We start from the raw sequence: 19,740 nt of genomic DNA, 5'->3' as shown, positions 1-19,740 counted from the left end.
ATTTTGCAACTCCTTGATGTCAAATTAAATTGTTGTTCTTTCTATAAACATGAATTTTTATGTGCAGGTGTCTAAAAGGCCGTGGAAACGCACGGACACTGTACTAGTACTATATAAAATATAAAATACCAGGACGGCACAATGAATATACTCCCTCCGTCCCATATTAAGTGCCGAAATATTATATGTATTTAGACATATTTTAGTATATAGATACATCCATATTTATATAAATTTGAGTCACTTGATATGCGATGGAGAGAGTAGAAATAAAATTCACATAAGACTAGGCACCGATTTTCAATACTTCCCTATCCATTTCATGTCTTCCGATACCCATATGACCTGGGTTCCCCTGACGTAAAGTCAGACTTTACAGTCAGCAACATGTGGACCCACGTCAGGCGATCTCTCTCCTTAGAGGAGAATGAGTTCTATAGTAGTGTTTCTTATCCATGACTTTCTAATTAGAGTAGATCTTCAATAATCTACCTATGTGGTAACTAATGATTGAGATATTCTTTCCCCTTAAGTATTGATCACGATAACCAATTGTATTGATCACGATAACCAATTGTTAGGATGCCTTTATTGATTGTCAAGCTTTATGTGCTAGTCAACGCAACAAAAAGACCAATCTAATGGAAAGAGCTAGGCAATCCAATTATACACTTCAACACCCCCCTCACGTGTGACGGTGAAGAGAAGTCAACACGTGTAAACTCAGAGGTATAGTGGTTCTAGAGGCCAATACATGGACGGAGGGGGTAACAGCAATTTTTAATATAAATTGTGAAAGCCGGGACTTGAACTTGAGACCTTTGGCTCTGATACCATGTCAAGCTTCATGTGTTAGTTAACGCAACTAAAAGATCGATCTGATGGAAAAGATTAGATAATCCACTTATACACTTCTAACATTGATAGACAGGCGTCCGCCCTTGACTGGCCCAAAAAAGGGACAATTGACGAAGAGCCTTGAAACAGTACAACACTAATCGTATCTTTGCGTAGCCTATCAGTCTTGAAGCGTACCAAGTACTTAGCTGATGTCGTAGGCGCGCATCGCGAGCCAAGTGAAGCATGAGTCACGCTACTACTGTTCGTATCTGGTTCCTGCAGCAACATGCATGCATCTTGCTATCATGCTTGTTCATTTGGTCCCAAAACGTCACGAATCATGGCGCACCGCAGTCCGCAGCTGCGAGAGAAAAAACAGCTATCCCTTTCAGGCGTTCCGATGCCCATAAAGGCTGCCCGATTCTCTATTATCACCCCCACACGCACCTCTCCCTTTCCCGCCGGCTTCTTTCCTAAAAATCCACTCACAAAATCCCTCAAAAATCCCCCACCTCCCGTGGCCGTTCCCTTTTGCTCCCTGCCCCCAACCCCTCCCAGAAACCCTCGTTCCAACCTCTTGCCATGGGCAGCGCCGCCTCGCCGCCGCGAACCCTCGAGTCCCCCAAGGCGACGCAGGAGGAGCTGAAGCGCGTCGCGGCGCACCGGGCGGTGGAGATGGTGGAGTCCGGGATGACGCTGGGGCTCGGCACGGGCTCCACGGCCGCGCACGCGCTGGACCGCCTCGGGGACCTCCTCCGCGGCGGCGCGCTGCGCGGGGTCGCCGGGGTGCCCACCTCCCTCAAGACGGAGGCGCACGCCGCGCGCGTCGGGATCCCGATGCTCGCGCTCGCGGACGCCGCCGAGATCCACCTCTGCATCGACGGCGCCGACGAGGTCGACCCGGAGCTCAACCTCGTCAAGGGACGCGGCGGCTCGCTCCTCCGCGAGAAGATGATCGAGGGGACCGGCGGCCGCTTTGTCGTCATCGTGGACGAGTCCAAGCTCGTCCCCCGCCTTGGCTGCACAGGCGCCGTGCCCGTCGAGGTCGTCCCCTTTGGCAGCGCCTACACGCTGGGGCTCATCCGCAAGCTGTTCGACAAATTGCCAGGCTTCCACGCCAGGCTCAGGACGGTCAAGTCCAAGGCCGGCGACCAGCAAGAGGAGCTATTTGTCACGGACAACGGCAACTATATCGTGGAGATGTTCTTCCACGATGGCATACACGGTGACCTGAGCGACATCAGCGACCGACTGCTCCGCATCACCGGCGTTGTGGAGCACGGCATGTTCCTCGGCCTGGCCACGTCGGTGATTGTCGCCAAGAAGGACGGCAGCGTGGAGGTCCTCAACAAGAAGTAACAGCCGGCGGAGGAATCTGCAGAGGAGATGACAATAACTCAGAAGCAACAACAGCTCGGCTCTGAAGCTGTTCTTGCTCCTACGAGTCTCTATCTTGCTAGTACGACGTTTCCTCATTTTCATGGGTAATGCGATGGTTCCCGGCTTAATGTGCTGAAGCTAATAATTTTGGAGTTCGGCTCCATGATGTTATCAAGTCGATTTTGTTCATCGCTGGCCGCCCCATTTTGACTCGTTATGTGCACCTCATACTTCGATTACGTCAGCTGCCCATTTCTCTGTATTTATCTCTTGATTCAGTCATGTAGAGCCATGTGCGTGTGGCGTGTCTATGTTCTGCGTTCCCAAATCTTTGACTGGAAATGGATTGGCTACGGTCCTGTAACGTCCAAATCAATTTTATCTGTACTCTAAATTGGACATGGATAGAATGTGCGTCGCAGCAGATGGCAGCCCTTTTTTTATTGATCTCCGTTATGATGTGTCAATCCATTACTCGGTCCTCCGTCTCCTCCCAATTCTCTTGATCCAGATCTTCGAACTCCCGTTCTCATTTCCTTACGCTGGAATACAAAATCGGACTGAAAAAAAATCCAAGCTGAACCAAAATTTCAGTCGCAGCTCTCGGGTTGCGCTGAAGATGGCGCCTGGCTCTTCCATTAAACGGCAGCAGCGACTTCTGATCTCGAGACTTGGGATTGCTTGTGAGAGAGAGCAAATTTCGAAGGACGCTCTCCAGGCTTACATTAAGCTCTTCGAGCAGGAGCTGTCGCAGGAGCACATTTCCGCGATCTTGTCCTTGTTTGGGTGGGAGCCGAGTGCTCTTCCTCTCATAGGGGAGGAGCTGGTGGAGGGTGCAGCATAGCTGCTGCCCCTTCTTGTGGCTCCGTGGTTCGGTGCGCTGTCCCATGTCGATGCCGGACATGAAAATCCTTGTGTGGAAGCGCGCGGCCTTAATTCTCGGGCTAAGCGTAGAGCAATTTTTCAAGTGGCTGTGGCGGCAAATGCTTGTATCGTGTGCCTGCAAGAGTCTAAACTTCAGGTTGTAACTCAGTCTATTGTAACCGAATGCTTGGGCGATGAATACAATGCTTTCTTCTACTTGCCGGCTCAGGGGACTAGGGGTGGTATTATCCTAGCGTGGAAGGCTGACACTGTCTCTCTCTCCCATCCTCACCTGGCTTCCCATTCCATCACGGCGCGGGTCAGCGTGCATGGTGGTTAACAGTGGTGTATGGGCCTCACAGGGATGTCGACAAACCTGGTTTCCTCCAGGAGATTAGGGATGTTCGTGACATCCATGTTGGGCCGTGGGCTATCATGGGGGACTTCAACCTCGTTGTCAACCTCGAAGATAAGAATAAACTCCAGGCTCCATCGTGATTTGATGGGCCGCTTTAGGAGGCTCCTTGCTGATCTTGACCTTAAAGAGTTGTACCTCGCTGGGCGCCGGTTCACGTGGTCCAATGAGCGTGGATGTCCTACGCTTGAGCGCATTGACAGGGTCTTCTCTTCTTCTGACTGGGATGCCTTGCTCCCTAACATATACTTGTCGGCTCTTAGCACTGCAACCTCTGATCACTGCCCCTAGTTGTTGGATCTTGTGGCTGACCTACGTCTTGGCCGCCGTTTCCATTTTGAGTGTTTTTGGCCGAAAGTGCCCGGTTTTTTCCAAGTGGTGGAGGAGGCGTGGAACGCCGATGGGAACTGGATCGCTAATCCTTTCAAGCGACTTTGTCGCACTGCGAAACGATTGAGGAGCTGGAGTGATAAGTTCATCAGCAACGTCAAGTTGTAGATTCTTGTGGCGACTGAGGTGATCCTCAGGTCGACGTGGCTATGGAGAGTAGACTGCTGTCGTCCTTGGAGCGGTCCTTGCGGGCCATTCTCAAGTGGAAGTTGCTTGGGCTCTCCTCCTTGGAGCGAACGATTGCAAGGCAGAAGTCCCGGTTGTTGTGGCTTAAGGAGGGCGACGCTAATACTCGGTTTTTTCACCTCAACGCGAGTCACCGCAGACGGAAGAACTTTATGACTTCGCTCTCCACTGATGATGGCACACTGGTGACCGGTCACTCTGGCATCGCAGCGGAGGCGGATGCTTTCTTCCGTGGGCTGCTCGGGTCTGGGATCAACAAAGAGTTTGCGCTTGACTTTGATTTCCTTGGGGTGGATCGCTATCCCCCTTTGGGGCTAGATGGTGTTTTCTCTGTGGATGAGGTGTGGAAGGTGGTGCGGGAGCTACCGCCGGATAAATGCCCCGGCCCGGATGGCTTCACTGGGCGTTTTTTCACCTCTTGTTGGTCGATCATCAAGGTGGATATCATGGATTGCTTCAATGCATTTCATGATCTTGACACTCGTGGTTTTGAGGCGGTCAACCAAGCTCTCATTTGTCTTCTTCCCAAGAAGCAACAGGATGCCGCCTCCATTCGCGACTACAGGCCGATCAGCCTTATTCATAGCGTCGGAAAGTTGGTTTCCAAAGTCCTGGCAAATCGCTTGGGCCCGGAACTACCCCGCATGGTGGGCCCACATCAGGGCGCTTTCATTTGTGGTCGTTGCCTTCATGACAACTTTTTGTTGGTCCAAGGAACGGCCCGGCGGTTGGCGAATTTGCATCATCCGGCGGTCCTCCTGAAGCTTGACATCACAAAGGTGTTTGACTCGGTCCACTGGTCTTTCCTTTTTGATGTCTTGAAGCGGTTGGGCTTTGGCAACAATTGGCTCGCTTGGGTGGGTGCCCTCTTGGGATCGGCCTCAACTAGAGTTCTAATCAATGGTGTGCCTGGCGACCCGATTGTGCATCAGCGTGGGCTTCGGCAGGGCGATCCCCTATCGCCCATGCTCTTCATCCTCGCCATTGATGCTCTCAACTGGCTGCTGCGCAAGGTGGAGTACTTCGGTCTCTTCGAGCGTCCCGCCTCTCGTGGGCTCTCACAGCGTGCCTCCTTTTTTGCGGATGATGCGGCCGGTCGTGGGCGAGCTGCGTGCTACTGTGGCGGTGCTCCAGGATTTCAGCGTCACGTCGGGCCTCATGGTCAATTTTTAGAAAACTTCGGCGCATTTGAGCCGGGGCACCGAGGAACATGAGCAGTTGGTGGGCCAGACTCTTGGCTGTGTGGTGAGGCCCTTTCCTTGCACGTACTTGGGCTTGCCGTTGGGCCTACGCAAGCCGTCAGCAACGCAGCTCTCGGCCATGGTGGATAAGGTGGCCAACAAAATCCAAACGTGGGCTGCCCCTCTTCTGACGCTCGGTGGACATCTCACTCTGGTTAGATCGATGCTCTGCGCCATGCCTGTGTACGCCATGGTGTCGCTCGACCTCCCTATGAAGATCATCAAGAGCATTGAGAAAATTTGTCGAGGCTTCTTGTGGAAAGGCCGCAAGGACGTTCGAGGGGGGCACTGCTTAGTGGCTTGGCGTGATGTCTATTCTCCTCGGGAGTTTGGAGGTTTGGGCCTTCCTCATCTCAAATTGCTGAACCTTGCTCTTAGGGCGCGTTGGGGATGGCTTCAACGGGCTGAGACTGACAGGTCGTGGGCTGAATTTGACATTGCAATTCCAGAGCTGGCTAGGGGGCATCTGCGAAGCTGCCATTGACTTCTCTGCTGGCCACGGCCGATCGATCTTCTTCTGGTTTGACCCTTGGTTGCCAGGTGGTGGTTCTCTGGCCGAGTTTGCACCAACATTGTTCTCCCTAATCTCGAGCAGAGCATCAAGGATTTCGGTGGCGGATGCTTTGGAGGATCATGGCTGGTTGCGGGCCCTGAGCCCCGAGCTCACTCATCCGGCGCTCTTAGAACTTCTGGCCGTTCTTGACCGTGTGGGTACGATAGTCCTTTCCGCGGACGAGGATCATTTCCGCTGGAAATGGAACGCTTCTAGCATTTATACGGCCTCTTCGGCGTATGCGGCTTTCTTTGGTGGTCGTGAGCTGGCTCCTGGGGCAGTCGAGGTCTGGTCCTCCAAGGCACCAATGAAGTGCAAGAGCTCTTCATGTGGTTGGCGCTCAGAGGCAGGTGCTGGACCGCGGATAGATTGGCTAGGCGCGGCCTGTCTCATCCGGCACGATGTCCTTTGTGTGATCAGGAGCATGAGACCATCGATCATCTTCTTCTTGGTTGCGTGGTTGCCAGGCAGGTATGGGCATCGTATCTGAGTGGTTGGGGCAAACTTAGCTGGGTTCCTTCCCCACAGGACACCCTTGCTAGCTGGTGGCCCGGTCTTGATGTTCACAGCAAGAAGGACAGAAGGAACATCAACACTAGTATCACGCTCATATGCTGGTGTATTTGGAAGCACCGGAATGCGGTGGTCTTTGATGCACTAGCTCCAGGTGTCGCTCAGATTCGGCGGGCGATTGACATCGAAGGAAGGGCGTGGCTGCAGGCGGGCCTTTTCAGCAATGTTGCTGGTTTTTCCATTTCTAGGCTAGTTGACGTTGTGTGGAATGTTTCTGAGTAATTGATGTACTTGAGCCTACGGGTATGTAACCGCGTCGCGGTCTTCTTCTTCAATATATGATACTCCTACTTGGGAGTATTCTAAAAAAAACACCTAACCATATGCATTTCGATTATTTCAGGTCCGGCCCATCCGGTCGTTAGATAATAAACACATCGAAGCATAGATTCCACCAAGGTCTACTTTATCAAATGATTGCGGGCAATGCATCACGTGGAAAGATCTATTCAGTAAAAACTTGAAAACTTCTAATCTCATTCATTAGATCTCAAATAAACTGCTAAGATGAAAAATAGAACCTATTATCACTTGAAATAATTTTACTAGCCCTTCACTGGGTGCCGAAATTGCTCGCGTCACAAGGCACGCAAAGCCCCTAAATTCGAACTTTCTCAATCTCAATGCAACGCCATCATACAGTATGTTCACTCATGAATGGAGCAGATGCAACATCGCTGATTTTGTTCCAGTTATGCACCGAGAGCAGATGAGGGAGCTTTCGTTGTTGCACTAATCGGGTAACCTCAGAGTGCATCCAGAGTCCTGAGTATCGCTTGGGTGTGGAGTTGTGGCAGACGGGTGCAAATGCGTCGTGTGCAGTGGCGGCCAGCGGTATGGTCATTGGAGTAAACAACAGCTGTAACAGGAAGCCATATCTCCTGCTCTCTACTTATGAATTAGAGGTTAAGCAAAACAATTTTAGGAATGTGTTGTTTGTGTCTGATTGAAAAAAAAAGGATTTTGGACATGGATAGATGTGCGTCACAGTTGGTGGCTGCCTTTTTTTTTCAACGGACCTGCAATATGATGTTACAATCCCAATCCTCTTCGTCCAGAGTAGGGGTGGAAACGGAGCGAATATGAACGAATATTAACTAAATCATGTTATATATCATGTTTTATAACGAACATGGGTTCGAAATGGATATTGTTGATACAGATGCGTATACGAATATGAAACGAATACGGCGACGGACATGGTTCGGCAATAAAAAAAATCAGTCGGACATAGCGCCAAAATCAGAGACCATTTATCGAGCTGGTTTACGTTGAATCTGGTCAGCAAGCTATGTCATCCTTCTTTTGCCATGTCAAATTTTATGATTATGTAAAGGAAATCCAAATGTTATGGCATCGTGATGTTTAACACGAAACTATAAGATTCCTTTGACATTTACTATTATATAAAATTGAAACGTGGATCGACCATACGACTATTACACTGTACCTACCGACCGGGCAGGGTAGATTAAATCGTTTTATGTTTTGTTTTGTCAGTCGTTTGTATGGATGGAAAGCTGATGATACCGGTGAGCCTCGTATTCTTCCGAAGGTATCAGCCAGGGAATGGCACTGTGGTACGCAAAAGGAGACGCACTTCAGTGCTCGAGATTGTCATCGGAGCTCAGGGCAATCCTCTTCCTCCGTTACAAACGAAAATCCAGGGGAGTAAATATTCGAACTGTCATCCCGCTTCACGTTGGCGTACAACTAAAACCCGGGAACCGACTTCCTTTTGTTGATATTTCTGGATATATTTTTCAAAGTAAATTGTAACAATTCCAATTCCATTTGGTGGGAACCATTAAAATCCCAGCAATTTGATTAACAGCCTATTGTGACATTCTCAATTCATATGAATCATAATATAAAAATGGAAAGTCAAGTACTAACTGTTACTGCCTGTTCTTGCTCTATAAGTTGACGCTGGAGATATTTTTATGTTTCATGAAGGCATAGAGGGCAAACATTTTTGGTGTTAAGCTTCTACACAGGGTATTGTATCAATCATCGCTGCCTGAATCTATATCAGAGTTTGCCCTTTGATGGGCTGCTCCGTTTGCAACCTTACCCTTTCCCTTCTTCTTTTCTTCCTCCTCATCATCACTGTACTCACTCTCGTAATCGTCATACTCCTCTTCTTCGTCCTCCTCTTCCTCCTCAATGCCATCCTCTGCCACCGGCCCTTCTTCAGGCACATGTGCCCTTGTTCCCGCGCGGCTGCGCTTCAGAACCTTCAGCTTAAAGTTAGTCTTGCTGTCGCAGCCAATCCATGTGTCACACAAGCAGAAGGAAGTCAGGTTGTGATTCCCCTCAGCTGGGGCTTGAAACTTGCCCATTACCAACCTACTGCCTTTCTTCACTCTGTCAACTGCCTCCCTGACTGCAGTTCCTACTTCCTTGGGGCTTGCACCCAGTGCTTCCTGGGTGTCTTGTATAGCTTTTGATGCTGCAGTTATAGCTGTAGCCTCGTCCATGAAGCTGACTTTCTGGGATAACCAAACGTTGTTCGAAGCAGTGTCCGCTAGAAGCAACCAGAAATTCTCTTCCCTGTGGAATGGGAAGAAAGGAGCATGGGGAAGAGCAGCAGTTAGGCCGCTGCGACGCTGAAGTGAGACCCAAGCATACATTGTCACAACATCACCCTCTTGTATGCCCTCTTCCCCTTCAGTCTCACATCTAATATCAACCTCAATGGTGGGAACCATCTCCAGTACAAGCTCCACATCCCGAGCTTCTTCTTCAGAAAGGCCGGCTACTTGTGTCAGAAGTGCAGCACGTTCCCCCTTGGACATATCACAAAGTTCTTGGAATGCCCGAATTTTCTGAAGACAGAAATGGAATAAATTGTCATGCTCCAAAGGATGAATCATTTCAAGGACATTCTATTGGTTTTGAGTATATATTAGTTTTCAGTTTACTTTTCATACTGTAAGGCCTGATGGAAATACCTTGCGAGCAATTTTTTTGACGGTTGCTTCAGTAAAATGTGGCAGCTGCAAGAATGGTGCAATTCCTTCTGAATTACCTCCACCAGATTTTCGAGCACTGAGAGGAACAGCCTAAAATACGTGTTCGAATATTCAAATTAACATCAATGATGATCAAAGAACTTGTAAACTGTAAGCAAACATCAAGACGAGAGTGTTTGAAAGTGTGAAATGAATACAACTCTATTTTAAAGACGACAACTAACAAACCCTTCTCCAGATGGCAATAGATGCAGCTGAATGCCACGATAAAAGACTAAGCCACAATGTAGTGCACTAAAACTGAGTGCGCAAAAGAACACATGCATTGCTAGTTTGGTACTGAGAACTGATGATGGTACCAGGAAGTGTACACGCTACCAATCATTGTAAAATACCACATTGTGGTGAGTTTCAATTCTGTCTTGTACGCCTAGGCAGCACTTAATCACGCTTAGGTGGTCAGATTATTTGCAGCAGTAGCAGTCGATAGAGAGTAGGGCCCAGCAATGCAATAAGGCCCATTTGGCCCACCAGCTGCTGCACTCTTAGGGTTACTGCACCCTCAATCCCATTCCCAGCTGCAGCCACATAAGACTGCAAGCAAACTAGCATCAGCACAGGCAGTGGTAGAAATGAAGTCTCCAGCGACGACAGCCACCGGAATCAAGATGCTGCAACGAGCTCGACTGCTTTCTCTCCACCCCAGCACTTCGTATCCTCCCCTGCGACCGTAGCTGCCTCCAGCTCTACCTAAGTGACCTGCCCGCTTAATTGGACACCTATGGCAAAAGGCCAAGCCTTCAGGCAGCAAACTGAGGCCTGAGCCCAGTCTGAGGAGCAAGCCCTACTCAGTCAGGCCTGGGTTTCTGGACCAGGTTAATGGGCCAGGCTGCCCATGAATAAGTACACCAAACCAAGGGAATCAGTTTATGAATTTAGTGAAGTATATGATGCTTTACAATTGGCCAAAATCAGAATGTAAAAAAAAGACTGAATGACAACCATTTAATGGATAAGATTTTGATAAACAATGATAACTAGTACTCCAAGGTGAAAGACAACATAGGGGACACATCATAGGAGGAAGTATTGCATCAGCTAATTATCAGTAGGATGGAGGATGTGTTTACATGTAAAAAAACACCACATGAATCTACAGTTCTAGAAAATTCTGAGCTACACAATGCTAATCTATGTTTGAAAACACCGATCCAAGATATATAAACATCACTTGAAACATGAACCGGTTCACCACAAGTTAGCTGAAGTAAATGCACGTGGAGAAACTGCAAATACCTGGATGATACTTTGAGAAAGCTCAACTACACCAATTGCAGGTCTGAGCCATCCAAAACCATGGGGGCTCCTTGGTAGAAGTGCAATCTGCATGCCAATAAGTGTATTAAAACTATGAAGCATCTAATACTTTGCAAAAAAAAGTATGCTAGATCAAAAGTGAAAAGAGAAAAAAGGAACTACAACAGTATAAATTTGTGTCAAATAAAATCTTCATGTTGAGATGATACCAAAGAGAAGAAAAAAATCCCTAAAGAAATAGCAGCACTAGGGCTTCAAGGATATGGTTATATATCAAATAAGACTAGCAGCTGTAGCAAAGTTGACTAAATCACACATGTGATGCATCTGACCTCAAACACAATGATTTTTCGTGCACAAATGTCTCAGCACCACAGGATTAAGACAAGGCATGACATTGCTCCTCATACTAAGAGGACAAAGCAATAATCTAAGTAATTGCATAAACCAGACAATAAATATGTCTGCCATTCTGCACATCCACTATGCACGGTCTACATAGCGCACAAACAACTCAAGCACCTGTTTACATGTACCTATTGCTATGAAATAAAATTATTGAGTCACACTTGTGTGTTAAGTTAAGACGTATTTTGTTCATCAGACCTAGTTAGGAACAACTAAATACTTTAAGCTCCCCATTTGAAAGTTATCAAGAGCTATCGATCTATCATCCTGCATCAGGATGACGTAGAGTCATACTGTTGACAAAGTAACCTGACAGGCAAACCCACAATAAACCATTGCAGCCATAACCATTTATAAACGTTTGAACTAAGGGCAGTTTATGACCAAAACCAAGTTAATGAGAATTAAAATATGCATAAATTCTACCATGCCGGGTCATCTACCTGTGTTGTATTAATTTTAGTACCATTTCATGGATAAATTATTATGATCAAATTGGGACAATTTATCAATCATGCCATGTAACTTTGAATGGGCTCAGATAGCCAGTCTTTAAAACATGTTAACTGTAACAATGCAAAACCCACAAAAGCTGGTCTGGACTCGGGAGCTAGGATAAGTGTTTGTTTGATATAATATATAACAGCTTCCTAATAGTATGGAAAGAGGAGACATCAAAAGAAAAGCATGTGTGACTTCACATTAATAAGGGCAGATATTCACAAATCAAGTACCTTAACTAGTTCTTCCAGAAGACGAGGTGCAAGTTCAAGCATGTGTTTGTAATCTTTTGCTAGTGCTGGTGGCAAAGCAAATGCCTCTCGAGTAAGATGAGCCTGAATCAGGAGTTCCATCTGAAAATAAAGGGAGGTTTGAGCTTGAAGAAAAATGGTCATATCATAAGTATCAGTTAGTATCATAACATGCAGGAACAAAAGTGCAACCTTTACTAGTGATGGATGCTGCTTCCAGAACTTGGCTTGTTCTGTTCTGATATTCTTTAAATCTAAATTTAACTCGCTTCTAACAGCTACAAACAATTTCTGGAGGGGCTCATCATCACTGCGTCGTACAGGCATCTCCATATACTCTGCAGCCTTGATGAAGACATCCATTACTTTGCTGAAATATGCAACCAATAGTTCCATTGATCAAATATGGTAAAATGGATTAATGAGCATTAATAAATAAATTCAGAACCCATAATTCATAACAGAAGAGGACCGTGAACCAAAGAAGAAGTTTGCAGCCATTTGGCCCACCAGTTGGCAGTTATACAGGTTTTTTTACACAAAAGATCTATTGGACCACATGTTTTGCTAAGCAGCAGTAAAACATGCTCTATAAAATGTTCAGTATGTTCCCTCATTATTTTTAACAGTTTTTCAAACTATAAATCTCATCATAAAAAATGGCAATGATTCGTGTGGTGCTGCGCATATAAGGTTATTTTGACCTAAAATCAATAGCTACAAAAATATAAGTATCATGTGTAGTCAGAAAGGCAAAAAAATCTCTAGATCACTGGATTATAAAGCAAGGAAAACAAATCACAATGAGATGTTCAGAATGATGTTTGTTCTCAAATGCTGCTCACAGGCAGTTGCTCATGGCACTGTTAGTCTCATGTTTGGCATTGAGATATCAAATGATACAAGGAGTGTATTCACTTCAACTATAAGATCTGCAATGTCCCGTGTCTAGCTATCTGGATGGAAGGAGCGTTTTAACTTAAACAAGAAGATCTGCTTAGTCAAGACATCATATCATGAAGCCAATCAGCAAACTCAAAAAGATGGAAAATCCAGATGGCCAAATAATGAGATTTTTGTATGTTCATACCTTGGAGCTAGAGATGGCTTCATAAAGTAGTAATAAGTGGACAAAGTTTGATGCATGACATAATTTCCAGTATACTTTGATGACCTTGACAAGTAAATAACTGCTATCATCAACGGGAAGAGGATGCAAAGCCCCACTATTCCTAAAAGCATTATCCCACCAGATGCACCATCCATATTCAACAGGAACTTGGGCAAAGCAATCCCCATTTGGAATCCCTAACACACATATATCAGAATATTCATGTTAGCTTCAGAAGATGGTAAAAAGGTTTAGTCTTCTGCTACGCGCTATAAGTAACTAGTGTTCACATTACCTGACGCCCATCTGGATGACCATACTTCTCATAATTATCACGGGATGTAGGATCGGTTAATGCCTGATACGCCTTGGATATGGATTCAACAAAATATGTATGGGCCTCTGGGAAGGTGAAGGGCAAAAAATACCACAAATTAAGCATTTAAATAAAAAAAGTAAAAGCACTAATGTTACAAAATAGTGTGAAACACATTTTACCAGGATCAGGATTTTTATCAGGATGGTATTGAATAGAAAGCCTCCTGTATGATTTCTTTATATCAGACTCAGATGCCCCTGGTTCCAGTCCAAGAATGCTGTATGGCTCAAATACTTGGACCTAGGAATCCAAAATCATATAATCAATTATCGGGATCTTGCCTTGGTGAAATTTCAAGAAAAAAGCCTTCACAGTTCATATAGAGCGTCAAGCATATAATATCCTCAGTTAACTTGCAGATTTATTATTAACACAAAGATGCATTGCCACGAACGACCGTGACTTTGCTAAAAGCTGGCTGGAAATGAACCTATGCAAGGATGAATAACATATTAGCTAGTCCTGAAATCTACAATATCAAGATTACCAAAAGGTTTCTGCATATATGTGATTGTTCTCACAATTTTCAAGATAGTGACAGTGTGGCACATGAATGAGGCTTCAGATGATTATAAGGGAAACTAAACAGCAACTAAGGCATGCTAGTCTCTCTAGTATCCTAACAAATTCGTTGGGTTTGCTGCTCTTAATTAAAAAATGCTTCTTGGTGTTATGCAGAAGTAACAAAACATGAGCATTGTGGTGGCTGCTCTGATAGGTTAAAGATGCATTTTAACGTTGGTTATGTACTTTTGGGCTATTATAAATTGTTTCAGTATAGTGATATACCAATGAGAACTATTCTAGCTAATGTAATCGACAAGAACACATGAATAGGTATTAAATCCTTCTGTATCTAGTTCACGCCAGAGAAGAATTTCAGTCAACTCCTTGGAGGAAAGAAAACTTGACAAGGCATACCAGCCAGAAGTTACCATACCTCACGGCTGATGAGTTTGATGTAGTAAACGAGGAATATCACAACAATCCAGAGAAGCAAAATGGTCAGATTGCTCCAGGTCGAGAAGTTTGATATCTGCAGTCAGAAGACACCCATAAAGCGGTAGTGCTAAAATCTCTAGCACCAGCGTCTAAAGATAAAACAGCCGCTACCCGCCCACCTTCTTGTAGATCGACTTGCGGTACTTGCCGGAGCGGTGGCACCCGGAGCAGCGGCAGTGGATGGTCTTGGCCTTGGCCGTAGCCGCGTGGCACAGCCGCATGATCGTGTACGGCACCAGCGGCAGCGCGATCATGGTCAGGATGAATATCAAGAACAGCGAGCTGTTCTCCTCAGCCGCAGCCATGGCTTCCGCAGGCTCGCCTCCCCGTACTCAGTCCACTGGATCCGGCGGCCGGGGATTGGGAGGAGGCTGGATTTGAGTGCGCGGCCGCAAGGAGGCGAGATCGGGGAGGAAGACGGTCGGGTCGAGATAGCGTCGCAGATTCGGTGACTCAGACTTTCATATTGGGCCGGTAGGCATGGGCTGTGGGCCTGGTCGCTACGGCTTGGCAGGCAGTGTGAGGTGAAGGCATCGAACAGAACTGAAACTGAAAGCTTCGCTCAAAAAAAAAAACAGAAACTGGAACCCCTAAAAAAAACTGAAACTGACTTGCCCTAAAAAAAAGAAAAAACTGAAACTGACCGTTCTTCGCCGGATCCCCCCTTCCTCAGGTCTGTTGCTATCGCTTACAAAAAGAAAAGCTGCTTCTTGTTGCTCACGTCACGGCAAGCGCCGGCAAGTTCATAAAAAGAATTTTCGTTTTTCTTCGCAATTGATTAAGGCTATGTTTGGACGCAAAGTATTTTCTAAATCATGGGAATACTACGGTTTGAAAAGACCACAATTTTTCTCAGTTTTAGCAAAACCACGAGGCCGTTTGGGCGTGCTGTATTTTTAGCTGACCTGTAGCTACATGTGCACAGGAAGATTGGCAACTACCGAGCTACTAGCTTGGAGGTACTCCCTCCATTCCATAATTTTTGTCGAAATATTACATGTATCTATAAATTTTTTAGGAATAAATACATTCATGTTTAGACAAATTTGAGACAAGAATTATGGAACGGAGAAAGTAGCTGTGAGCTTCAACTACCGAGCTAGCCGTTAGGTTTAAAACATTCTGCACTTGATCAATCTTATAGAAAGGAAGCCATCGTTGTTATTGTTGGTGTGTTGATCGTGAAAGCATGAGGAGGAGGAGGAGGAGGAGGGAGGCAACATGTATGTGCGATCAGGTCCTGTTCATCTGCTGCGTCGCCGTGTTGGTGCGCTGTGCGTGGCCTCTGAGCGCGCCGGTCAGTCGGCCTCGTCGTCTTGCGTCGCCAAGTACGTCAACCCACCATGCACGACGTTGTTGCAGTAATTTGGTTCTTCTTGTGTTCGATGTTAGCTGATTCCTTCTTTATTCTTTTTTAAATCATCTCGTCCATTACTTGGTGTAGGTAGTCAGGCAGGATGTGGCCATATAATTTAAATTTATTTTTAGTCATGTGCATGTTGATCATGTTTCTAATTACCGACTGATTTATTCTTTAAGATAAACAACATTGCAAATTGTGCTTGAAGATTGTCAACAATGTGGGGGAATTTTTTGAAACGTAAACAAAGAGAAGATGATGAATTAGCCATCATCGAATCCGTATACAGACGCGAGGGAGGTTCAAGCAATCGTCGACGTATTCATACTTCCATCCTTACGGGACAGAAGTACGTGAATGAAGTTCTGGAGGGTCATGAATTGAGATGTAAACGAGATTTTCGGATGGAAAAACATATATTTCATAATTTGGTTAGGTGCTTTCGAGAGCGGCGACTTCTACAAGATTCTGACCTAATCACCGTGGAAGAACAAGTAGCGATATTCTTATATGCCCTTTCGGCGAATGCAAGCAATCGTACTCTTCAAGGACGATTTCAACATAGTGGTGAAACCATAAGTTGTCGCTTCAATGAAGTGTTGCGCAACATCATTACATTATCTGGAAGGCTTATACAATTGCCACCAATTAATGTTCCTGTAAAAGTGTCTAGTAACCCCAAATTCATGCCATACTTCCAGGTATTCATCATTATGTGTGTTATAAATATCTTGTATACGTATTACTCGGTACATATTTTTTTCACAATTTCTTGCATGTCTGAAGGACTGTATTGGAGCAATTGATGGGACACATGTTCCTATTACCATATCTCCAAAACTACAAGACCCGTACCGTACCAGAAAATGAACTTTATCACAAAATGTCATGGTGGCGTGTAATTCTGATAATGAGTTCGTCCATGTCAGCGCAGGCTGGGAAGGGTCTGCTTCTGATGCTCGGGTCCTACAAGATGCACTAGAAAATAATTTCTATGTGCCCGAGGGAAAATTCTATTTGGCTGACGGAGGGTATGCAAATACACCTAATTTTATTGCACCCTATCGAAATGTCAGGTAAAAATGCATTATTTTGTTAGAATGACAGCTTAGATATTCAAGAAAACATAATTTCATAACTCTTATTTAATTGTTAGGTACCATTTGAACGAGCAAGCTAGAAGCAACAAAAGGCCACAAAACGCTAAAGAGCTATTCAATCTGAGGCATGCACAACTCCGTAATCACGTCGAGCGTATCATTGGTGTTGTGAAGAAGCGTTTCCAAATTTTGAAGTGCGCTTCACACTACCCTGTTGTGGCACCAGTGGCACCCGGGGTACTACCGTTGCGCGACGCGTGGGTCGCGTCGCCGAGTTCCCGGAAGGATCTCGCGCCGGGCGGCAACTGCAGGTTGCCCGGCAAGCTACCAGCTTGGAAGGGCTAGCGGGGCTTCGGGGAATATTCCCGTCTGGGCACCTCCCGGGAAGTCACTTGCCGGGAGAAGGGGTTCCCGGGCGCCGGTTCCCGCCGTAAGGGCGGGGCCGAGCGAGCAGGGCAGCAACGCCACGTGGGCGCGCGCTGAGCGCCCAGTGTGTAGTCTCACCAGGATAAGGAGTGAGCCACACAGGAGGGGCGTTATCCGTCTTGTCGGGCGAACAGTGGCTGTCCAGTCCTATTTCTTAGGCCCTATACCCCTAGCAGCGCGGTTGGTGCTCATGCATGTATGCCAGCGCACCGAGGAGGAGTTGCCCAAGCTCCTGGCTCGCCACTTGTAAACCATGCACCGTGGCACCTGTGGTATCCCCTTGGCTATAAACGGAGGACCCCCGCCAACGGTCAAAGGGTTGGTTCTGGTTCTTTTCCGGCTCTTGCATTCAGCGAACAAGTAGTTCTTCGCGGGTAGTAGCCCAAAGTAGAAAAAGCACCTAGCCAAAAAGAGATCGCCCGGGGGCTTTCCCCGGCAACCTTGTAAATAGCTGATTGCTCGGTAATATAAGCTCATACAAGTAGGACGTAGGGTTTTACACCGCAAGGTGGCCCGAACCTGCATGTGTCTTCGGTAGCGATCCAGACGCGTTGTCACGCTTCGCATTGGCCCCGCCGGCGATCGCCGGAGCGATTCCCGTAGCTTACTGCTGAACCTGGGGGTGCCGGCGCACCCCCGGTGTCGGAGCCCCATGCGACGACATCTAGCGCGCCAGGTAGGGGGTGCGAGAGGAGAGCTCGCCGGTGACTGCCGGCGGCAGTGTCTACATCAACGTCGGCCTCGTCTTCTTCGCCGACAGAGCCGGCCACCATGCCCCCCAAGCGGGCTGGTGACCCTCGGATTGACCCGCTTGAGGCCCTAGCGGCACACACGCGGTTGCATGACGCGCAGCCCATGTCTCGGGTTCAGGAAAATCCTGAGCCCTCGCGAGTGCAGCAATCACAGCTGCCACCCCCACCTCCTCGGCCGTTAGCAGATAACCGGCCGAGGGGGCCGGCGGCCCCCAGTGCCGGGGCCAGCCGTGCGAGCGGACGCAGCGCCGCCCCCGCCGACCCATGAGTCAAATCGCGGGCTGAAGGCGCGCAGCGTCAGCAGCGCCACGAGCATACTGCGTCGCGGATGACGCTGGCGGGATCGCACCCCGCACACCTGGGTGCGTCCGGGGATAGGGCGGAGGGCAACCGCTCGGGAAACCGGCTGCCTCCCGCGCGGACCCTGGCGGAGGCCATCATCGCCGCGCGCGTCATGGTGCGGTACGAACCGCAGCAGGGCACGCCGACGCATGAGACATGGGGCGAGGAGTTGGACGCACTACTCGCGCTCGCCGCCCAACAGCCGCAGGGCGAGGGCGACCCGGCAGGCTCCGGCCGCGGGCAGAACCCGAAGCGCGGAGACGCTCCCCGCGCCTCGCGACAAGGGGAAAACGCTCCCTCGCAGGGAGGCCAGGGTAACGGGGACTCGGAAGGGTCCTCGGACTCATCACCCACCATCGCGCGAGGTGACGCGCGTGGCATTCTGAATGCCCGCCAGCAAGAGGATCTGCGCCAGCGCCTGGAGCGCCGGCGTCGGCGCGAGTTAGAGCGCCAACGCCCGCAGGAGCAGGAAGATGCTCCTATGGGCCCCGAAGACGGCTGCACCGCGTTTACGCGCGAGTTGCGGTAGGTGACATGGTCCCGCAAGTTCCGAGCGCCCGCGCTCGGTACGCACGACGGGACCATGAATCCCAAGGATTTCCTCCTGACTACACGTCGGGGATGCATACCATCGGCGCCGACGACAAGGTCAGACCCAATTGGTTCCCGATGGTCCTAAAAGGATCAGCGAAGACCTGGCTGCTCAACCTGCCCGCTGGGTCCATCGCCACTTGGGCGGACCTGCGCGAGCAGTTTGTGAGCACGTTCCAGGGCGGCTACAAGCGCCAGGGAATCATGGCGGAGTTGCACACTGTCGTGCAGAAGCCGGGAGAGACGTTGCGGAGTTTCGTCAACCGCTTCTCCAACCTCTCCTACTCCATCCCGGAGGCGGAGGTAGCCGCCATCGTCAACACCTTTGCCATCAACGTCCGCGACCCCAAGATGCGCGAGAAGCCGAGCACGCATCGGGTCCGGACGACACAGGATCTGTATGCCCTAGCGCACAAGTGCGCCATGGCCGAGGAAGGGCGCCTAGCACCCAAACTAGCAGCCAAGGCTGTCGCGAGCCTTGAGGAGGGTTCGCAGAAGAAGAGTTCCCGCAAGCGCAGTGGGAAGCAGGGTCTCGCTGCGGAGTCAGGGCTGTTGCCTCGAGGCCTGCAAAGAAGGCCTCACCCGGTGGCGGGTCTGGCGGCAAGCAGGGCGACGTGCCCCGCTGCCCCGTCCATGCCAACTCCACTGACGACGCACAGGACTGCCGCATCCTGCAGGGCATCAGGCAGCGGCGCAAACAGCGCCACGAGGAGCGCCGAGCCGCTGGCGCCTGCTTCAACTGCGGTGACATCGGGCATCTCTCCCGAGATTGCCCGAATGACC

The 19,740-nt window shown here is 48.4% G+C and overlaps 2 protein-coding genes across 2 annotated transcripts; one reads left to right on the top strand and one right to left on the bottom strand.

The window, feature by feature from the left end:
* The first annotated feature begins 1,288 nt into the window (after positions 1 to 1,288).
* Positions 1,289 to 2,625, top strand: LOC100827533 (probable ribose-5-phosphate isomerase 2). Its single transcript, XM_003579397.4, has one exon. The coding sequence runs from the start codon at positions 1,423 to 1,425 to the stop codon at positions 2,197 to 2,199; it is 777 nt and encodes a 258-aa protein (XP_003579445.1). The 5' UTR covers positions 1,289 to 1,422; the 3' UTR covers positions 2,200 to 2,625.
* A 5,576-nt stretch (positions 2,626 to 8,201) lies between these two features.
* LOC100825362 (dnaJ protein ERDJ2) lies at positions 8,202 to 14,825 on the bottom strand. Its single transcript, XM_003579391.4, has 10 exons — positions 14,506 to 14,825; positions 14,325 to 14,420; positions 13,504 to 13,624; positions 13,301 to 13,407; positions 12,985 to 13,202; positions 12,087 to 12,264; positions 11,877 to 11,996; positions 10,714 to 10,800; positions 9,397 to 9,507; positions 8,202 to 9,270 (listed from the first exon to the last, which is right to left on the bottom strand). The coding sequence occupies exons 1-10, from the start codon at positions 14,689 to 14,691 to the stop codon at positions 8,449 to 8,451; spliced, it is 2,046 nt and encodes a 681-aa protein (XP_003579439.1). The 5' UTR covers positions 14,692 to 14,825; the 3' UTR covers positions 8,202 to 8,448.
* Positions 14,826 to 19,740: the final 4,915 nt, after the last annotated feature.

The sequence above is a fragment of the Brachypodium distachyon genome, chromosome 5 (genome assembly GCF_000005505.3).
Source record: "Brachypodium distachyon strain Bd21 chromosome 5, Brachypodium_distachyon_v3.0, whole genome shotgun sequence".
Lineage (NCBI taxonomy): Eukaryota > Viridiplantae > Streptophyta > Magnoliopsida > Poales > Poaceae > Brachypodium > Brachypodium distachyon.
This window is presented reverse-complemented; position numbering and strand designations above follow the sequence as displayed.

Coding starts and splice junctions, on each gene's coding strand:
- LOC100827533 (XM_003579397.4), top strand. CDS start 1,423: ATGGGCAGCGCCGCCTCGCCGCCGCGAACCCTCGAGTCCCCCAAGGCG.
- LOC100825362 (XM_003579391.4), bottom strand. CDS start 14,691: ATGGCTGCGGCTGAGGAGAACAGCTCGCTGTTCTTGATATTCATCCTG. Junction 11,997..12,086: donor AGCATCCATCACTAGTAAAG/GTTGCACTTTTG, acceptor CTTTATTTTCAG/ATGGAACTCCTGATTCAGGC. Junction 9,271..9,396: donor TCAAAAAAATTGCTCGCAAG/GTATTTCCATCA, acceptor TTCTGTCTTCAG/AAAATTCGGGCATTCCAAGA.